The following is a 19,441-nucleotide window of genomic DNA, read 5'->3' as shown; positions in this document are numbered from 1 at the left end:
AGCCTCTCAAAGCAACTGATGCACACAAGCGTAAAGTGTTAACCGTTTTTCAAGCTCTCCCTCATTAAATTTAATGGCAACTTTCCATGTCACCTGTAACTCTCAATAATGAAACTTTACACAATATAATCACTTCCACACCTCACCAGTGCTTCTCGTTCCCAGCAACACCTTGGTACACTGGAATTTTGTGACCTACAGTAAGAGCGCTGTGTCAGACTTCACACGGGGGGCAGGGGGGGTGGGGGGATTCTGGAACGCTGGCCAACACGACTCAAAAACAAACATCTCACTTCAATCGCTGCTCCAATAATCCATTTCAGACCAATGCAGAGATTTACTAATCTAACATGGATTTCCCCACCTTGAGGAAAAGGCCCTGTTGGTCTTAACTGGCCACCAAAATGGTCAGGCTGGTCTGGATTAATGGGGTTTGGGGTTTTGGGCACTTGTCAAGCTATGAGACCAGCTAAAACAGCTTAAACCACACAGGACCAGCAAACCAACATAGACTGATTTATGCTTTTTTTTTTTTCATCAGGAGAAACTTAATTTGAGCATGGATCTGAATGGTCTATACAAGTGAGTCTGTAATTACCACCTACGATTAAGTAATTTTGTCATTTGGGTGATTCTTCAACTACGGGCACTTTTTCTGTTTTTTTGGGGGTTTTTTTAAACAGATTTAAACTTACATTTACATGGTTAATTACATGGTTAAAACTAAATCTAAAGAGTGCAAAAAACAAAAACAATTATAATATTTATAATGTGAAAATATAATGTGAAAATGATTTCTGTCAAACATAATATTTGAAGAAAACAAAGAAAATTCAAGGTAAATATCACTTGTGAGCAGAATATTTTATTGGCCGTCATTTCCAATTAAGATGCAATTTTGCCAGATTAAGTACAAAAATATTATTTAATTGTGTGTATTTATGATACATAAAATGTTTGCAATGAAATTAGCTTCACCAAGACAAAAATTTCATAAATCTCCTGTGATGCATGTACATACACTGAAGGACATTGTAATTAAACAAATGTAAAAAAAAAAAAAAATCCATCCATAGGAGATAACATTTCAACGGAGGGTCTTTGTAGGGTAAATACATTTGATGCATTATCAGCCTTGAACTGAAGAGACAGTAAAGATCATCGGGCACAGAGAGGGTGAGCAGAGCCTTCTATTTTAGTTAACACTGCAAGCTATGAGAGACTGTTTGAGATGCCACACGGAACATCTCCTCTGTACCAAAGACAAACTATATGCAGCTCCTTCAAATACAGCCTACAAGGCAAGAATAGTGAAATATAATTGAGATTATCTGAATTGATTATTTATAGCTGGTAGATGAGAAGAAAATAATATACAGTTTGCACTAACCTGCTCAATCCAAATTAACTAAAGAAATACAGTTACAGACAACTTAACATTCCACCAAATTTCTAAATCAATGATGTGTCAATCAACTTTCTATAAAAAGTTTGAAAAACTTTTGTGAGGTAATTTCTAATCTCAATGAAAAGAACATTAACTCTAGTTACTTCATAACTGTTGCTTGTCTTATTGTTTATGATTCATCAATGTATGTTTGTATTCATAATGTCTCATCAGAGTGTAATACCTTTCCCAGCTTTGAAACAACTCTACTTTTCTGTTGAAATGTTAAGGAGGACAAATTATATTAACCAATAATAGCATAGCTCTGCTTTTCATGATCCAATCAAATCCCAATGAACAAAATCAAGTCCTGCCCAACATATTAGTTAAATGAAAATGTGTCATATTAAGGAAGTTAAATGAATTTCAAACAGTGTTTCATGATGTCTTAAAACCATAAATCCAAGCACACCACAAGCCCACAGTGATCCGATAGCTGAAAGAGTTTTATAACTGTCAGGGTCAGTATGGTTGAGGTATACTGACTCTATACGAGACCTCCGCTGTATACCAACAGGGCTGAGGGCCGCTCTCCTGCCCGGCCGTGGGCTGTTTATTTTTCAGAGGGAAGAATGCACAGAGTGTGGTTTTACAAAGCTAACTTTAATAAGATCCCTGATGAGAGACAAGTGGAAGTAAAAGTTGAGGAAGGCCAGAGAGAGGAGGCCCGCTATGCCACCCATGCAGACCTAAAGACTGTGGTCAAAATCATTTGCTCCTCTTTTTTTTTCTTTTTTTTTATAACAAATTTGTATTGATTCATGCAGCAAATCACACAGACATAATAGAAAATACAACCTCAAACCACATGAAATCAAAACTCTTTTTTTTTTTTTCTCCCCGAGCAATAATCCCTCCACCCCACCCGACACAAACAAGCACTCTAGTGATCGGAAGTCAACTGACAAAGACACACAAATAGACAATAAAACAAGAAATATTTAGACATAGAAATAAAAAATAAATAAATAAAATAAAAATAAAAACTCTAATCCCTCTCCACTTCCCCTCCCCGAGAACCCTCCAAAAAGGCCAGATAACCACCCCACTTCCTAATGAAAATATCCATGTTATCCAGCCTTCTGTACACCATCTCCTCAAACGCCGCCACCCTACCCAGCTCAACGCACCACTCACAAAACGAGGGCAGATCAGACAACTTCCATCCTTTGAGAATTAACCGCCTGCCAATTATCACGCCTGTCAGGACCCAACTCTCCACGTATTTATCACCCACATGCAGGACCACTCCATCCCCCAAAACACGCAATCTGGGGCAAAACGAAAACCGTGTGTTGACCACTTCACTTACGAACCTCTGTACTTTCAACCAAAACTCTTGTATCCTAACACATCCCCAAAAAACATGGGATGTGTCCCCGTCTTCCGATTGGCATCTCCAGCAGGTGGGTGTGTCTTCAAGACCAAGCCTATACATTCTAGAGGGGGTCCAATAAAATCGATGCAAAATCTTAAGTTGCATAAGGTGCACCCTTGCATCTCTAGAAGCAGACTTGATGTTTTTTAAAATCCCAGCCCACACCCCATCCTCAAACACCAAATTAAAATCTTTCTCCCATTATCTCTTAATAGAAGTTAAAGCTCCATCCCCCAGACTCTGAATTAGCAAAGTGTAATACACTGATGCCTCATGTCCTTTACCAAAAGCAGCAAGCACCTCTCCCAAAGTATCTGCCACTCGCTACTCCCAAAAATAGCACAGAGCAGGTGACGCAACTGTAAATACCTAAAAAACTGAGATCTGGGAATCCCAAAATGTTGAGTCAAATTATCAAAGGATCTCAACACTCCACTCTCATATAGATCACCGAGTGCAGCAACCCCCCTGACAATCCACTCTGACCAGCAGAAGGGGGACTTATCAATACATAATTTTGGGTTCAACCATTTGCTCGAAGCAGCATTCAAATAAATGTCCGAATTAAACACTCTGGACACTTTTGTCCATACCGAGTTCAAATGCGAGATGACTGGGTGTAACTTAACTTCACCGGTTAATTTGATAGACAGGCCCTGCAATGGCGAAATAGGGGCAAGAACTTCTTGTTCAATACAAAACCAAGGAGGGGCCCTTTCAGGTGGAAGCGACCAATGAGCCAAATGTCTGAGACCGAAAGCATAATAATAAAACAAAATCTTGGGTAGGCCAAGCCCACCTTTGTCAATCGGCCTATGTAATTTGTTGAAGTGCAATCTGGGACGCTTACCATTCCAAGTGAAGCACTTCGCTATACTTTCAAATTGCTTAAAATAAGAGAGGGGGACATCTATAGGGAGTGACTAGCATGTAGTTGAATTTTGGAATACAATTCATTTTAATTACACTGACCTTCCCAGTCATCGATAAATGTAATGAAGCCCACCTGTCCACATCGAAAATCTTTTTATTACAGGGTCAAAATTAACTCTAACTAAGTCAGACAAATTTTGTGGAAATAAAATACCTAAATATTTAATGCCCTGATCATTTGCTCCTCTTAACCTGCCTTGACCTTCTGACTGAAGTGCAACCCACAAACGTTCAGCGGCACTGTGACTGCCACATCCAAGTGCAAGCTGTAATGTCCATTGTAGAGTATGGATCCTGAAACAAAACCAGTTGAGACCCACTGCTTTATGTAGCGGTTCTGCACAGATTGTATGTGTGTACATACATAATCGCATGCCGTTGGACAAGTGTGAGTATGTGTGCAGGCAAAAGGGGTTACGCCTAATTCCTCGTTGCATGTCCCATCTCTTTTACATGGCCATGGGCAGCGGATCTAATTGCACCACTTCCTAGTGAGATATTACACATATGCACATGCTAGCAGACCCAGATATTTTAAGCCAAACCTTTTGGAGGGATGAAAGTAAATACAGTGCTGAGTTCATTAGATCCTGCTGCCACACCCAAAACACTCTCTGATTTCTGACCGCTTCTGAAAACCCAGTGAGATTATTAGATTAGGTGCCTTTCCTACACCTTTTGTAAGATAATACCACTTATCATCATTTACAAGTCAGAGATCAATTTTTCACTTACAAATTGCTTAATCTCCAACAGATGTGCATGAACATGAATATATATGAAACTTGTTGTTTCAAATGAGATGAGCCCATAGATATTTAACACCTTCAGCTGTGCCACTGAAGCACCTATTAGAACAGACTGATCTTACAGTGAAATCGGAAACAGTAGATTGACTTTGCTTTGGTGGAAATCAGTCTGTACCTACCAAAAAAACACTGCTGTGAAACACTGCTCCCAGTGGCCAAAGTGGTAAGTGTTGCTGGGAGTATGGGCAAGTGTGAGCTCCATTTTCTGGGTGAAATGTCCACAGAGGGGTGCCAAAGGAGAGTTGCTTTCAGCTGTACAGGCAGTAATACAGTGAAGCATATTTTATTTACTGTGTCCCCCAACCCAAACCCCAATCCTAAACCTAACCATCAGTGCAGTAAAAATGTAATGTTAGAGGGGAAAATGCAACCTCCACATCTGATTATATCTGATTATGCAAACACAATTACTTCCTGGTTTCAATACAGGAATTTGAACCCAGGTCTCCCACGCTGCTGACGCAACAAGCTTCTGATCATGCCACAGTGGAAGGTAAATACGCTGGAGCCGATGCAAAAATGTCTGATAGGAGATGCCGTTTGTCAATTAGTTGGCATAATGTGGCCGATACAAGAGTACTGGAAATATCAGAGACAACACAGGGCTCCAGACTGCGACTAAAATGGTCGCAAATGCGACCAAAAATAATTGATTGCGACAATAATTTTAAATCTAGTCGCTGCTGGTGACAACACACTACTATATGCATACTATACTTTATGTAAATATCTGTAATGTAGATTCTGAAGAGCAGTACTAAATAAAAAATAAAATAAAAATTGATTTCTTATATTTGTATAAATTATGAAAGAGGTGTGAACATTTATGAGGCAAAAGGGAATGCAAACTTATCTTCTCAACTATATATCCTGTTTATTAAACCTCTGATTAATGGGTTATCAGCTGACTTCCTTTTCTTTGACTTTCTATCATGTTTCTGAACAGCACTCTAAATCGAGCAATACAAGCCAGTTAGCTCTTTAATGTTTCAGTTCAGGAGCCAATGGCTTCTAAGTAATTTTTTTAGTCTGGAGCCCTGCAACATGCTGACTTCCTAGATGATCATGGTGACTAGAACTGGGTAAAAGCTAGTCTTGTGTGGGCACACTATCGGCATAATGTCTGGTCCATTTTGCATCCAATTTTTGGCCAAGAACTGCCTAACTAGACAGGAAGAGATTGTTTGGCCAACATATAAAGCGATCAACCACAGTTCATTTTGTTTTATGTGGCATTTTGGGGCAGGTTTATCCTGTATAGTTGATATTACAACAGACAGTGTGGAAAAACTGGGTTTAATCTGTAATGGACCAAGATAATCCTAGTCCATTGACCCAAGGTGTGTTAAAACTAGTAAATTATTCTGCATTTCTTCAAATCCAGCAGTACTAATGAGCAGCAAACAAAACAAAGAGATCCTTGGTTTAAGTCAATCACTACACAATACAAACCACACCTAGCTCTGATGTTTCCTGAACAGACCTGGGCACATTGTACGGTGATGACTTTCCAAACAGACTGAAGGAGAACACGCAAGCCTGAACGCTTTTGTGACAGCGTGTTTTCAAACAGGAACTCCATGAAGCTGGGTCTTGGAGAAAATGGGTGATAACAGATGGGGTATCATTTAGCGTGCAAGGAAAACCAGCTCAGTCGACAGGTAATTAGGGTGACCTCACTCTGCCATGGAAATGAATAGAGGAAAGAGCAATGAAAGAAGCCATGTGTTTTTGAAGGAAGGAAGACAAATGAAGACATGATAATAAGACAAGGACCTCTTGCAATGCTCAGTGCATTTCTAAAGGTTTCGGTCAACTGTGTAGAGCAGGAATTCTCTGCTGGTTAACCTGCGGTAACCAGAAATTGTTCTTGATTAAGTCAATCTGTTGAAGGATTATGTGCACTGACAAAATTTACACTCTTCTCATTGCATAATTTACATAAACACACCACATCTGAGTACTGTAAAAAAGATATATATTGTTGAAATAATAAATCACAATCATGTTCAGCATGTTAAGTGCTATCTTGTTTCTAAAATAAAACTTTTCAGGGGTGCTCTGCTAAAGGCAGGAAGCGGTAACTGTTGTTGGGCATAAGTGCACGTGTGAGCTACACTTTCTGGGAGTAATGTCCACAGAGGAGCGCCAAAAGTTGTTTTCAACTGTTCAGGCTATAATACAGTGAAGAGGTATTTTATAAATTAAACCCCCCAACACAAACATAAACCTAAATCTTAATATCAATTTAGCAAAATGTCTGATAGTAGATGGTGCTTGAAAGTGAGTAAATTATATTGTGGCATAATGTGGTTAATCCAACTAGGACTTTAGGAAACAACTAGTCGACTTCACGTGTGATCATGTTGGTTCAAATCCTTTCATCATAGATTCCCAGTCCCAGTATTCATGTCATTTCTCTTTCTTTTCTATCAATAAAATGGTCATTTCTCTTCTTCTTTTTTTTTTTTTTTTTTGCTATCAATAAAATGTTATAATCTCTTTTTTTTTTTTTTATAAACACTCAAAAAAATGTTTTTTTATATTTATCCATTTCAAATATATAACCAATTTCCAAAAAATTTATTTGAGTAATCTTTACCAAAAGAAAATTAATAAAACTTACAAATATTCAAGTTGTATTAATTAAGTATTTTTTTAAAGAAATAAAAAATAGGGGCCTGGGTAGCTCAGCGAGTATTGACGCTAACTACCACCCCTGGAGTTGCGAGTTCGAATCCAGGGCATGCTGAGTGACTCCAGCCAGGTCTCCTAAGCAACCAAATTGGCCCGGTTGCTAGGAAGGGTAGAGTCACATGGGGTAACCTCCTCGTGGTCGCTCTAATGTGGTTCTCGCTCTCGGCGGGGTGCATGGTGAGTTGTGCATGGATGCGTGGGCCTCCACGCGTGCTATGTCTCCGCAGTAACGCGTTCAACAAGCTACGTGATAAAATGTGTGGATTGACGGTCTCAGACGTAGAGGCAACCATCCTCTGCCACCCAGATCGAGGCGAGTCACTACGCCACCACGAGGACTTAGAGCACATTGGGAATTGGGCATTCCAAATTGGGGAGAAAAGGGGAGAAAATCAAAAAAAGAAATAAAAAGAAATAAAAATAGAAATAAACAAAAAAATTATAAATACATTTTATTATTATTATTATTATATTTGTATTTTATTTATTTTTTGCAAAAGATTACTCAATTCAGTTTGATGGAAATTTGTCATACAATTGAAATTCATCAATCTTAAAAATAGACTGAATTTTTTTTTTTTTTTTTTTTTTTTTTTATTGTATGGGTTGAAAAAACACATTTTGGTTTCCGAAATTAACCCCATTCAGTTCTAAATGCATGTTCCTGGTCTTATTGAGCATGAATTATTTGTGCACATTATTCCAAATAAAATATTTGTCTACACAATCCTTCATCAAAATGTAATAACTCCCTGTTAATTCAGAGTCTGGGGGACAGAGCTTTAACTTCTATCAAGAGATTATGGGAGAAAGATTTAAACTTGGTATTGGAGGAGGGAATGTGGGCTAGGATTCTAAAAAATGTCAAGTCTACATACATCTAGAGATGCAAGGGTGCGCCTTATGCAATTTAAGATTTTACATCGATTCAATTGGACCCCATCTAGATTGTATAGACTTGGTCTTAAAGACACACCCACCTGCTGGCGATGCCAATCAGAAGATGGAGATACAACCCATGTTTTTTTTTTTTGGGGGGGGGGGGTGTTAAGATCCAAGAATTTTGGTTTAAGGTTTAGAGTTGTATGTGTGACATTTTGGGCACACAAATTTTACTTTGTCCCAGACTGTATTTTGGGTGATGGGGCGGTCTTAAATTTGGGGGATAATCACATAAAAAATTGTGTTCTGACCAGTCTCATGATTGGCAGGCAAATTGTTTTAAGGGGATGGAAGTCAGATGGAGCGCCCTCATTTTCAGAGTGGTGTGTGGAGATGGGGAGGGTGGCAACTTTCAAGGAGGTGGCAAGTAAAAGGCTGGGGTTTTGGGAATTGTTTGTAAGAAATGGGGCAATTATTAAAAAAAAAAAAAATTTAATAACTTGCTCCGCCTCTGAAATGACTTTCTTTTAATGTCACAAATGAACTTTTTTCGCAGACTGTGTTGATGCATTTTTGCATTAATAGCAGTGTAAATCTAGCAAACTTTTGTTACTGTAAATTTATGACATTCTTTGTGATAAGTTAGCATTAATTTAAAAAAAAAAATTAAAAAAACTGGGCAACACTACTGCGATGGGGTATCTAATATTGCTGCTGAGGGAGTGACATTAAATTAAGGTCATCCTTAGGGTGGTGCAACCGGTGCAAACGGTGCCCAGCGGTGATCACTATCGAGGGAGACACTATCGAGCAAATAATATTTGCTGTGATCTAACATATAACCCAATAAAAATTTACCCCGCACCAGTTTACTTCTGCATTCAAATCCTGCAAATATGAAAAGGGTCCATCTTTTCACTTTTCACAATCTAATTATTCACAGTGGATTAAATCAAATCCTACCTTACATTCTTTTCACATTGAATATCTTGTTTATAAAATGCCAGATTGCAGAACCAAAATGCATATCATGTTGACTTTAAAACACATCCTCTCATCAGTGCAAGAAGCTCCTGTAGAGGGCAGGACACTAACCTGCCCAGTGGCGGGACCTTTGAGCCCGTGTCTGTAGTAGAGACAGAAATACCTCTCTCTCTGATCCTGCCTGCCAGGACAACTCAACATGCTTCAGGTTTCAGGTGGCAGCCATTGCTTCTAAAATGAAAGGGTCTCACCTTACAGTTCGGTGCCTCTCTTGGGCCTTCTGCGGCATTACCCACACAAACAAACAGAAATACACACTCACACAGACTCATACTTAGGGCCCCTTCACACACACACTCAGAACCTATAAACATATGCTGATGAACTCCCTCTTGTCCTGCAACATTGCTCTCTCCCCTCGGATGTAACCCGCATACGTTTATACGAAAGCAGGATTTTATAAGTGCTATGTAAAGAGCGATTGTGTGAGTGAGCGAGACGGACAGAGACAATAAGACAGACAGCTGTTTCTGATGGTTTCTGGAGCTACAAGAAATGAAGTTAGCACTCAATGTATATTTCCCAGACTTGTTCTGTGACAGAGGGCATTGTATGGCACACAAACGAGCCCAAAAACCTCACCACAACCATCAACGCATCAATATGCAACAGCTTTGTATTTTCTCTTTCCCTCTGTATTTAAAATCGCAATTGCAAATCTACATACTGTGCAGTTCAAAAGTCCACATTGAATATCTGGGATTCAACATTTAATTTAAAGGTGGATTTGGAAATGGATTAGGATTTAGGATTTTTGAAATGTAAAATAAAGAAAAGTTATGACCTAAAGTAAAATAAATAAGAAATCTTGGTAGCACTTTATAATAAGTTTACATTTGATGACATTATTAAATTAATTAGTTTCATGAACTAACAATGAACAAAACATTTTTAAAGTATTTATGAATCTTTGTTAATGTTAGTTTATAAAAATATTTTTTTTATTGTTAGTTCATGTTAGTTCATAGTGCTTTAACTAATGTAAACAAATACAACTTTTAATTTAAAAAAAAATAGTTAAATGTTCAAATTAACATTAACCAAGATTAATAAATGCTGTAAAAGTATTGTTCATTATTAGTTCATGTTAACTAATATTGTTAAATATTTTTACACATGTAACCTTATTTTAAATGTCACTGAAATCCTGTTAACAATTAAACATTAATGTTCCCTTTATTAAGGGATAATGCAGGGGTGCAATAATGACTAATAATTAATTTACAAAAGCATTATAAATCATGTATATGTGGTTATAACAACAAGCATTAAAAGGTGGATTTATTAAAGCAATACCTGCCAAATAGTGAGCCATTTCAGCACACATGTTATAAATGCTTAATAACATTTATTCAAAATTAGTAACCTTTAAAAATGTACCTAATGTAAAGTAGACACATATAAAGCATTTATTAAAGGAGTTGCCAACGTTAGAAACCTATGCACTTAAAGTTCAGTATGGTTTAACAGTCATCAGGCTTTATTATATGAGATATGCTGTGAATGAACATGAAGAGCTGAAAAGTGTTTCTGCAGAGGACTTTAGGTACTGTAACTAGGACTAGTTAAGTTGGGACAGCACTTAGATTAGCACCATTCTTTTGACATCTACGTGACAAAGAAAGTGAGTCAAGACATAACAGAAATGAATATTACACTTACACATATTAAACATAACATTTTATGTTTATATGGAATATACAATTAATATTAATATGAATAAGTGTATTAATTAAGCATTTATAACATGTAAGTTAAAATGCTCACTCTTTGGCAAGTATTGAATGGAAGTTGTCCTTTTTATGCATGTTGGTATAACTGCATATAAATGGTTAATAGAGCATTTGTAAATTAGTTAATGAACAATAATGAACCTATTTATAAACCCTTAACAAAGGGAACATAATGTAAAGTGTAACCAAAATATTTAAGATTCTGCACTATTTCTGGATAACTAATCAAATTGGCAAATTTGTGACCATTTTAACTACTTGAATGCATGCTATCATCAAGAAAAAGGAGGACGAATAATAAGACTCAATTTCTCAAATTCATGTTCCTTTTTCAATTATTCAACTTTTTACTGTTATGCTGATGATATAACTTGTAATGAAAAACTATTACATTAGAAATACAAAAATAGAAGCATTTTCACAAGTGAGCTCAGACTTTTAAACCCCATTAGCTGAAATTCTCCCAGATAAAGTGCTCTGATCTATAATACTGTGTAACAAATTATTTTTTTTATTTTGGTTCCTGGGTAGTAAGTGTTATTTTCTAATTGCTTATGCCTCAAAAGTATAGAAAATGGCTATTATTCCCCACAAACTTTGCTTTTGTGACCAGGACAGTGATATTTTGAAATGTACCTATTTTCCAGAAAATTCCAGATAGATTCAGTGCTGAGTAAACTTGGAGTAACTTCTAGAACTTTTTCCAGTAATATAAATAGTAGTATAAATACAGGGGCCTTACGCCTACCAGTTCAGTTTAGTTCCAGCTGCCTAAGTGGATACATATCTGCATTTTTCTGAGATGGCATCAAGAGGCTGCAAGCATCCGGCAGATGCATTTTGCTATGTCTGCGGCCAATTTATCAAGACAAGAGTGCAAAAGTACTCCGTGGAAGCATCTGCTAAGATGTGTGAGGCCTACAAGGCATATTTCGGCATGCCTGTCGGGGATCAAAACAAACACTGGGCACCTCATTTCACCTGCGAGCACTGCAAAAAAAATCTGGAAGTTAAGATGGACAATTGTGGCTCGGAATTTTATGTTATAAAATGTTTTAATTTTTTAAATTGTAAAAGTTTTTAATTTTAAAATGTTTTACAATTTTCAATGTTATTGAAAAAATATATCATATACAAAAAATGTTGCGAGAATCTCTTATATAATAATAAATGTATTTTTGTAGGATGGTACAGAGGGGAAAAGAGAGCCATGAAGTTCACTATCCCAAGAATTTGGCAGGAACCCACTGACCACTCAAGCAACTGCTACTTCTGCATGGTGGACCCTTCCAAACGTCAGACTGGCAAGAATGCACCTGCTATCACGTATCCTGACCTTCCTTCATCCATCGCCCCGGTGCCACACTGCCATAAGCTCCCCATACCCACTCCTCCGGAGAGAGAGCAGCAAGTTAGAGAGCGAGGAAGACATTGTAGATCCAGATGACAATTTCAGAGGTGGAGCTGAGGAGAGAAACCCATACTACCCCAACCAAAAAGACCTCAACGACTTGATTAGAGATCTTGGTCTCACCAAGTCCAGTGCCGAGCTTTTGACATCTAGGCTCAAGCAGTGGAACTTGTTGGATGAAAGTGTGCAAGTTGTAGATCAGAGGAAGCGTCACCAACCTTTTTCCAGCTTCTTCACCAGTCAAGATGGGCTCTGCTTCTGCCACAATGTAACCAGTCTGTTCGAGGCAATCGGAATCGCCTGTAACCAGAATGAGTGCTGCCTCTTCATTGACAGCTCATCCAGGAGCCTCAAAGCCATGCTGCTCCATAATGGTAACAAGTACCCGTCTCTTCCCCTGGCTCACTCAGTGCACCTCAAAGAGGATTACAACAGCATCAAGACCTTGCTGGACGCCTTGAAGTATGATGAGTACAGCTGGGAGGTCATAGGAGACTTCAAAATGGTGGCATTCCTGATGGGTCTCCAAGGCAGTTTTACCAAGTTTCCCTGCTATCTTTGCCTTTGTTTTTGTATTACTTTAGTATAAATACATATTAATTTGGATTCATATGTTGTTGTTTTCTGACTTTGTAAACGAAAAGACACAAATTTGCCCATTTTCTCATTGGAAATAGGTACATTTCAAAATATCACTGTCCTGGTTACAAAAGTTTGTGGAGAATAATAGCCACTTTCTATACTTTTGAGGCATAAGCAATTAGGAAATAACACTTACTACCCAGGAACAAAAATTGTGTTACATAGTGATGGCTATTTGTATATGACTTTAAAGGGATAGTTCACCCAAAAAAAGAAAATTCAGTCTCACAAGCATGCAGAGGAGAGTGACAGTCGGTCAACAGTTTCACTAAATAATACATTCGATTTTGGATTGTTTCTCACTAAAGCTCATCATATGCTTTCATAACAATCATGAGTCTCATAGAATAATTTATTAGACTTCTGAATTATGCTTTTGCATCCTTTTGAAGCTTGAAGAGGTGGTCAACATAAACTGCCATTGTGTGACAAAATTTTTTCACAATTTCTCCCTTTGTGTTAGGAAAAAGAAAGTCAAATGGGTTGTTATAACAACACAGGGGTGAGTAAACAATGACTGAATTTTTATTTTGGGGTGAACTATCCCTTTAAGGAAAACTGTTAGTGGTAAGCTGAATGTTCATTCCAAGTTTCCAAGTTTGACATGTACAGACTCCATATTACTAAGATATTGTACAGTCCGCTGGTCATGAAAAGCAGAGGGGTCTTGTTTCATCCTGAATGATAATGACTGACTGTTTTACCCCACTTATTAAATGGCTACTTACCATATAAATAAATAAAAAGATGCAACACATAAATCTGAGTTGAAATTATAGTATTATATGAGACATGAAACTAGCACAGCTAAGAAATAACTTGTCTGGTGAAACAGCTTATACAATTATACAGTTTAGCGGTCATTACATACAAATATTTCACCACAGAATACTGTGTTCGACCAATCAGAATCATTCCAGAGAGCTGTGTAATAAACTTATGTAGCAGTGCTCTAAAGCTCAGATGCATAATGACAGTTACAATTCTGATTCCTAACAGAGCGCTCAAAAATTACAAAAATATGCACAAATGTTTCAGCACTCTGATCTGTCCAGCTATAACTGATCTTATCCTCATCCACTTCACAGCATTGAAATCACAGTTCAGAAACAAAATAGTGCCAAATCTATCTCACTTTTTAAGATGTTGCATCCCATGGGCAACTCTTTACAAGTGGTGTTACAGTGTTTTGGATGCACACCAGCTCAGTACGGGACTGTCAGAGCAGACTCACGGGTCCATTTAGATAGACGTACCTGGAGGACAGCTGCAGTCTTGTGTCACATCTCTCGCCACACGCAGCTTCGGCATCTCTTCATTCAGCCTCTGTTACCAAAAACAGGGATACATGTTTTTTACTACAGAGGAACACAACAGATTTCAGTCAAGGTCACACAAGATATAAATAACAATATAAACATTATTTAAATATATATATATATATATATATATATATATATATATATATATATATATATATATATATATATATATACAGTATATATAGTATATAGATATTTTATAAATTACAAATAATAATACATCTATATACACATACATCATATATGACAATATCACAACAGATATAAACATTGTCCATAACTTTATAAAATGTGTTTTGGTTATTTTAGTTTAGAATAGTTTAATTTTTTTGTGTATATTTCTTGACACTCCATATGGTTCATATAATATTTTGTCAAATATTCCATTTGCATATTGAGTCAACCAAGGAACCCAAATGCTGGGTCAATGTCAGCTGTAACCAAGAAAATAATCCAGCAAGGTTAAAAAACCCAGTGAATAAGTAGAAAAAATAACCCAGCATTTTTTTTTTAGAGTGTAATATTTCTGACTGAGAAAGCAAGCAGGGTGCATTTACTTGTATTTTTTTATTTTATTTTTTTTATTCCAGTCACAGATTAAATATACATGACAGAAAATACGGAATCAAATTATATGAATTTAAAACCATTCCCTCCGAACATTACCCCACCCCCACGACACAAACACGCACCTCAGTGGTCTGATAATAAATTAATATTGACACATAAAATAAACAATAAATCAACAGAAATTATTTAGAAACAAAAACAAAAAAAAAACAATAAGAATGCAAACACACATTTGACATCTCCCTCCATTGTCTCCCCCTGAGAGCCCTCCAAAAAATCCAAATAACTGCCCCTTTTTTTATTAAATAAACCCATGTTGCCCAGCCTTCTATTTATCATCCCCTCAAATGCCAGCACCCTGCCCAACTCCTTGCACCACTCCCGAAACGAGGGCACTCCAGCTGACTTCCATCCCCTAAGGATAACCTGTCTTCTGATCATGACACCAGCCAGGACCCAATTCTTTATGAACCCATCCCCTAAATTAATAACCGTCCCATCGCCTAGAACACAAAGTCTGGGGCAAAATGAAATTTGAATACCCAGTACATCGCACATAAAATTCTGAACCCTCAACCAAAATTCTTGGATCTTAACACACCACCAAAAAACATGGGTTGTGTCACCGTCTTCTGATTGGCATCGCCAGCAGGTCGGTGCGTCTTTGAGACCAAGTCTATACAATCTAGAGGGGGTCCAATAGAATCGATGTAAAATCTTAAATTGCATCAGACGCACCCTTGCATCTCTAGATACAGACTTGACGTTTTTTAGAATCCTAGCCCACATTCCCTCCTCCAATACCAAGTTTAAGTCTTTCTCCCATAATCTCTTGAGAGTGGTTGAGACTCCATCCCCCAGACTCTGAATTAGCAGGGAGTAATACACTAATGCCTCATGACCTTTTCCAAAGGCAGTAATCACCACTTCCAGAGTATCTGCCGCTCTAGAGGGGTGTATGCTAACCCCAAAAATTGTACAGAGCAGGTGGCGCAGCTGTAAATACCTATAGAACTGAGATCTGGGAATCCTAAAATGTTGAACCATATTTTCAAAAGATCTCAACACTCCACTCTCATATAGGTCACTGAGCATATTAACCTCCCTCCCAATCCACTCTAACCAGCAGAAAGGAAACTTATTAATACATAATTTTGGGTTCATCCATATGCTCGAGGCAATATTTAAATAAATGTCAGAATTAAACACTCTGGACACTTTTGTCCATACCGCGTGCAAATGCAAGATAACGGGGTGTAACTTAACTTCACCGGTTAGTTTGATAGAAAGGCTTTGCAATGGCGAAATAGGGGCAAGAACTTCCTGTTCAATAACAAACAAGGGAGGGGCTCTCTCAGGTGGAAGTGACCAATGAGCCAAATGTCTCAGACTGAATGCATAATAATAAAACAAAATCTTGGGTAGGCCTAGCCCACCTTTGTCAACTGGCCTATGTAACTTATTAAAATGTAATCTAGGATGCTTACCATTCCAAATGAAGGACTTTGCTATGCTATCAAATTGCTTGAAATAAGAGAGGGGGACATGCCTACATCACTCGAAAACCTTTTTATTAAGGGGTCAAAATTAACTTTAAATAAATCACACAAATTTGCTGGGAATAAAATGCCCAAATACTTAATGCCCTGTTTGGGCCACTGGAAGGCACCTGGCTGAAAAGCCGTTACTGGGCAGTATGCTGTCAGAGCCAAAGCTTTGGATATAGACCAATTAACTCTGTAACCTGAGAATTTAGAAAAGGAATTAATAATTCTGTGGAGGCAAGGCACAGATCTAGTGGGGTCGGAGACGAATAATAAAATATCATCTGCGTAAAGCAAAAGCTTATGCGCCATAACTCCCACCACCACACCTGGAAAATCATCTTCCTTTCTTATTGTGGCTGGTAATGGTTCCAGGGCAAGACAGAACAATAATGGGGAAAGAGGGCAACCCTGCTGGGTGCCCCTATCTAGAATAAAATAATCTGAAATTAATCCATTTGTTTGTACTGCCGCTACCGGGTGTCTATAAAGTAACTTAATCCATCCAATAAAAGTATTTCCGAACCTGTATATTTCTAAAATCTTTAAAAGATAATCCCATTCTACCATATCAAATGCCTTTTCGGCGTCAAGTGAGATGGCAGCGACCAGAGTCTTATCATTCGCCACTGACCACATGATATTGATGAAAAGCCTAATGTTATCAGAAGAGCTACGGCCCCGAATAAATCCCACCTGATCTATATGTATAAGTGATGTCATAACTTTACTTAATCGGTCAGCCAACATTTTTTACAATATTTTTACGTCTAGCTGGATCAGGGAAATTGGATGGTAACTCTTACAATCGCTTGGATCTTTGTCATTATTAAGAATCAGACTGATCCAGGCTTGTGTCATGGTTGGTGGAAGCTTTCCATTCTTTAATGATTCCGTATAAACTTCTAACAAAATTGGAGCCAGTTCTGTAGCATAAAATCTAAAAAAAATCAGCAGCAAAGCCGTCTGGCCCCGGAGCCTTGCCTGTAGTTAAGGCCTTAATTACCTCGCCAAGCTCCAAGGTTATCTCAGAATCAAGAGAATTTTTTTGCTCAGTTGTCAGTTTAGGGAGTTCTAATGGTTCCACAAAGTTTCTAATATCTTCATCGGTATACGAAGACGTGGAACTATTGAGATCAAAATAGAATACTTTAAAAGCATTATTAATATCAATGGCCAAGGTAAATATTTCACCACCAGTAGATTTCACTGAGGGATGGTAGAAAAAGACTCTCTCTGCTTAATATATCTAGCCAAAAGCTTCCCTGCCTTGTCCCCCGACTCAAAGTATAACTGTCTTGCCCTGAATAGCCAAAACTCCACCTTCCGTGACAAAATAGTATTATATCTGTATTTCAATCGGGTCAATTCTCTGAGGCCATCAGACGACATTCGGCACTTCAGCTCTGCCTCGGCATCTTTAATATTCCCTTACAGTTTCACGAGTTCTCGTGCTTTGGACTTTTTGGTGAATGAGGCATACTGTATGAGCCGACCCCTAAGAACCGCCTTAAGTGCCTCCCAAGCCATGCCCACAGAGGATATTGAGGACCAGTTGGTCTCCATATAAACATTGATTTCAGCCTTTAACATCTGTTGGAAATTTACTTGAGTTTTTAATTAATATGCTGTAATGAGAATAATAATAATTTGACATTATATGTAAAATTATATATTTATTTAATAGTCAAGTAACATAAAAATAACAAATGTTAGTTTTTCAATCAGCTTTTTCACATATGCACACCTGTTGCAACAAATATGCTGATTAATAAGCAAATCACAATATCCATGGCCGACAGAATGATAGATAGACAGACAAACAGAATGATATACTGATAGACAGACAGAATGATAGACAGACAGATAGACAGATAGACAGAATTATATACTGATAGACAGACAGAATGACAGACAGATAGACAGTCAGACAGACAGACTGACTGACTATGATAGATAGACGGACGGACGGACCGACCGACCGACAGATAGAAAACAAACAGACAGACAGACAGACTGACTGACTGACTGATAGACTGATAGATAGACAGACAGACAAACAGATAGACAGAGAGAATTATATACTGATAGACAGACGGACGGACGGACAGACAGACAGATAGATAAATAGAAGACAGACGGACGGACGGACGGACAGACAGACAGACAGACAAATAGACAGATAGACAGATAGATAGATAGATAGACAGACAGACAGACAAATGGACAAATAGATAGATAGATAGATAGATAGATAGATAGATAGATAGATAGATAGATAGATAGATAGATAGATAGATAGATAGATAGAAAGAAAATAAAGATCCTTGCCTCTTTCAGGAGTGTTTTAATTGAATCCTGCAGATCCTGTGAAACAGAGACGTCTGCAGCGGCACGCGATGATTCTTGACAGATGTCAGTCATCTTGATCTCCAGCGCGTGCAGTTTGCTCTCCATCTGATGCGTTTTAAAAGTCATCAGAAAACACACCGCTATTGAACTCAGCGATAAGACGAAACACACCATGGTTGGGAAAGACACTAAATAACGCATATAGAGAGTTTGCGGAGCATTCTGTTTGCCTTCTGTATTTATTTTCTCAGATGAATCCATGATTAAAAATATCTCTGATTAGTTTAGGTCACTTATTGATCAGCTCTTGATCGATGAGATGTGGCTGTCAGACTGAGCAGCGCAGTGCAGCACACGGGGCTTTGAACACTAAGGTTGTGTCTCAAAAACTAGTGAGCTGCCTACTTAGACAGCCGCGTCATGAAAGCGTGCAGCGTTTTTGGCCGTCAGCACGTTGAGTCCAGTTAGCTGCGCGGCAAATGTGCAAAAATGCAGCGCGCGCCCTAGAAGCCCACAAATGATGCGCACGCCTATGACGCCGAAGTATGCTGTCTAGTTAGGGAGCTCACTGTGTTTCGAAACACAGTCCGTGACATTCTGTTTGGTGCGTGTGTCTATCAAGCGTGAAACAAGAGGCTGGAAGAATCAGAGAGCGTCTTGAGGCAGCTGTGAACAAT

General features: G+C 38.1%; 1 protein-coding gene across 1 annotated transcript in view; it reads right to left on the bottom strand.

The window, feature by feature from the left end:
- LOC127417628 (collagen alpha-1(XXIII) chain-like) overlaps nt 1-19,086 on the bottom strand; it is a 239,450-nt gene extending 220,364 nt beyond the window's left edge. The window contains exons 1-2 of the mRNA XM_051657677.1: nt 18,744-19,086; nt 14,233-14,302 (exon numbers count right to left, since the gene is read on the bottom strand). Of these exons, the coding sequence (XP_051513637.1) occupies nt 14,233-14,302; nt 18,744-19,025 (352 nt within the window). The 5' untranslated portion in view covers nt 19,026-19,086. The remainder of the gene's footprint in view (nt 1-14,232; nt 14,303-18,743) is intronic.
- Between the last annotated feature and the right edge of the window lie 355 nt (nt 19,087-19,441).

This window comes from Myxocyprinus asiaticus, chromosome 27 (assembly GCF_019703515.2).
Source record: "Myxocyprinus asiaticus isolate MX2 ecotype Aquarium Trade chromosome 27, UBuf_Myxa_2, whole genome shotgun sequence".
In the NCBI taxonomy this organism is placed as follows: domain Eukaryota; kingdom Metazoa; phylum Chordata; class Actinopteri; order Cypriniformes; family Catostomidae; genus Myxocyprinus; species Myxocyprinus asiaticus.
The sequence above is the reverse complement of the archived record's forward strand: the minus strand, read 5'-3'. Positions and strand labels throughout refer to the sequence as shown.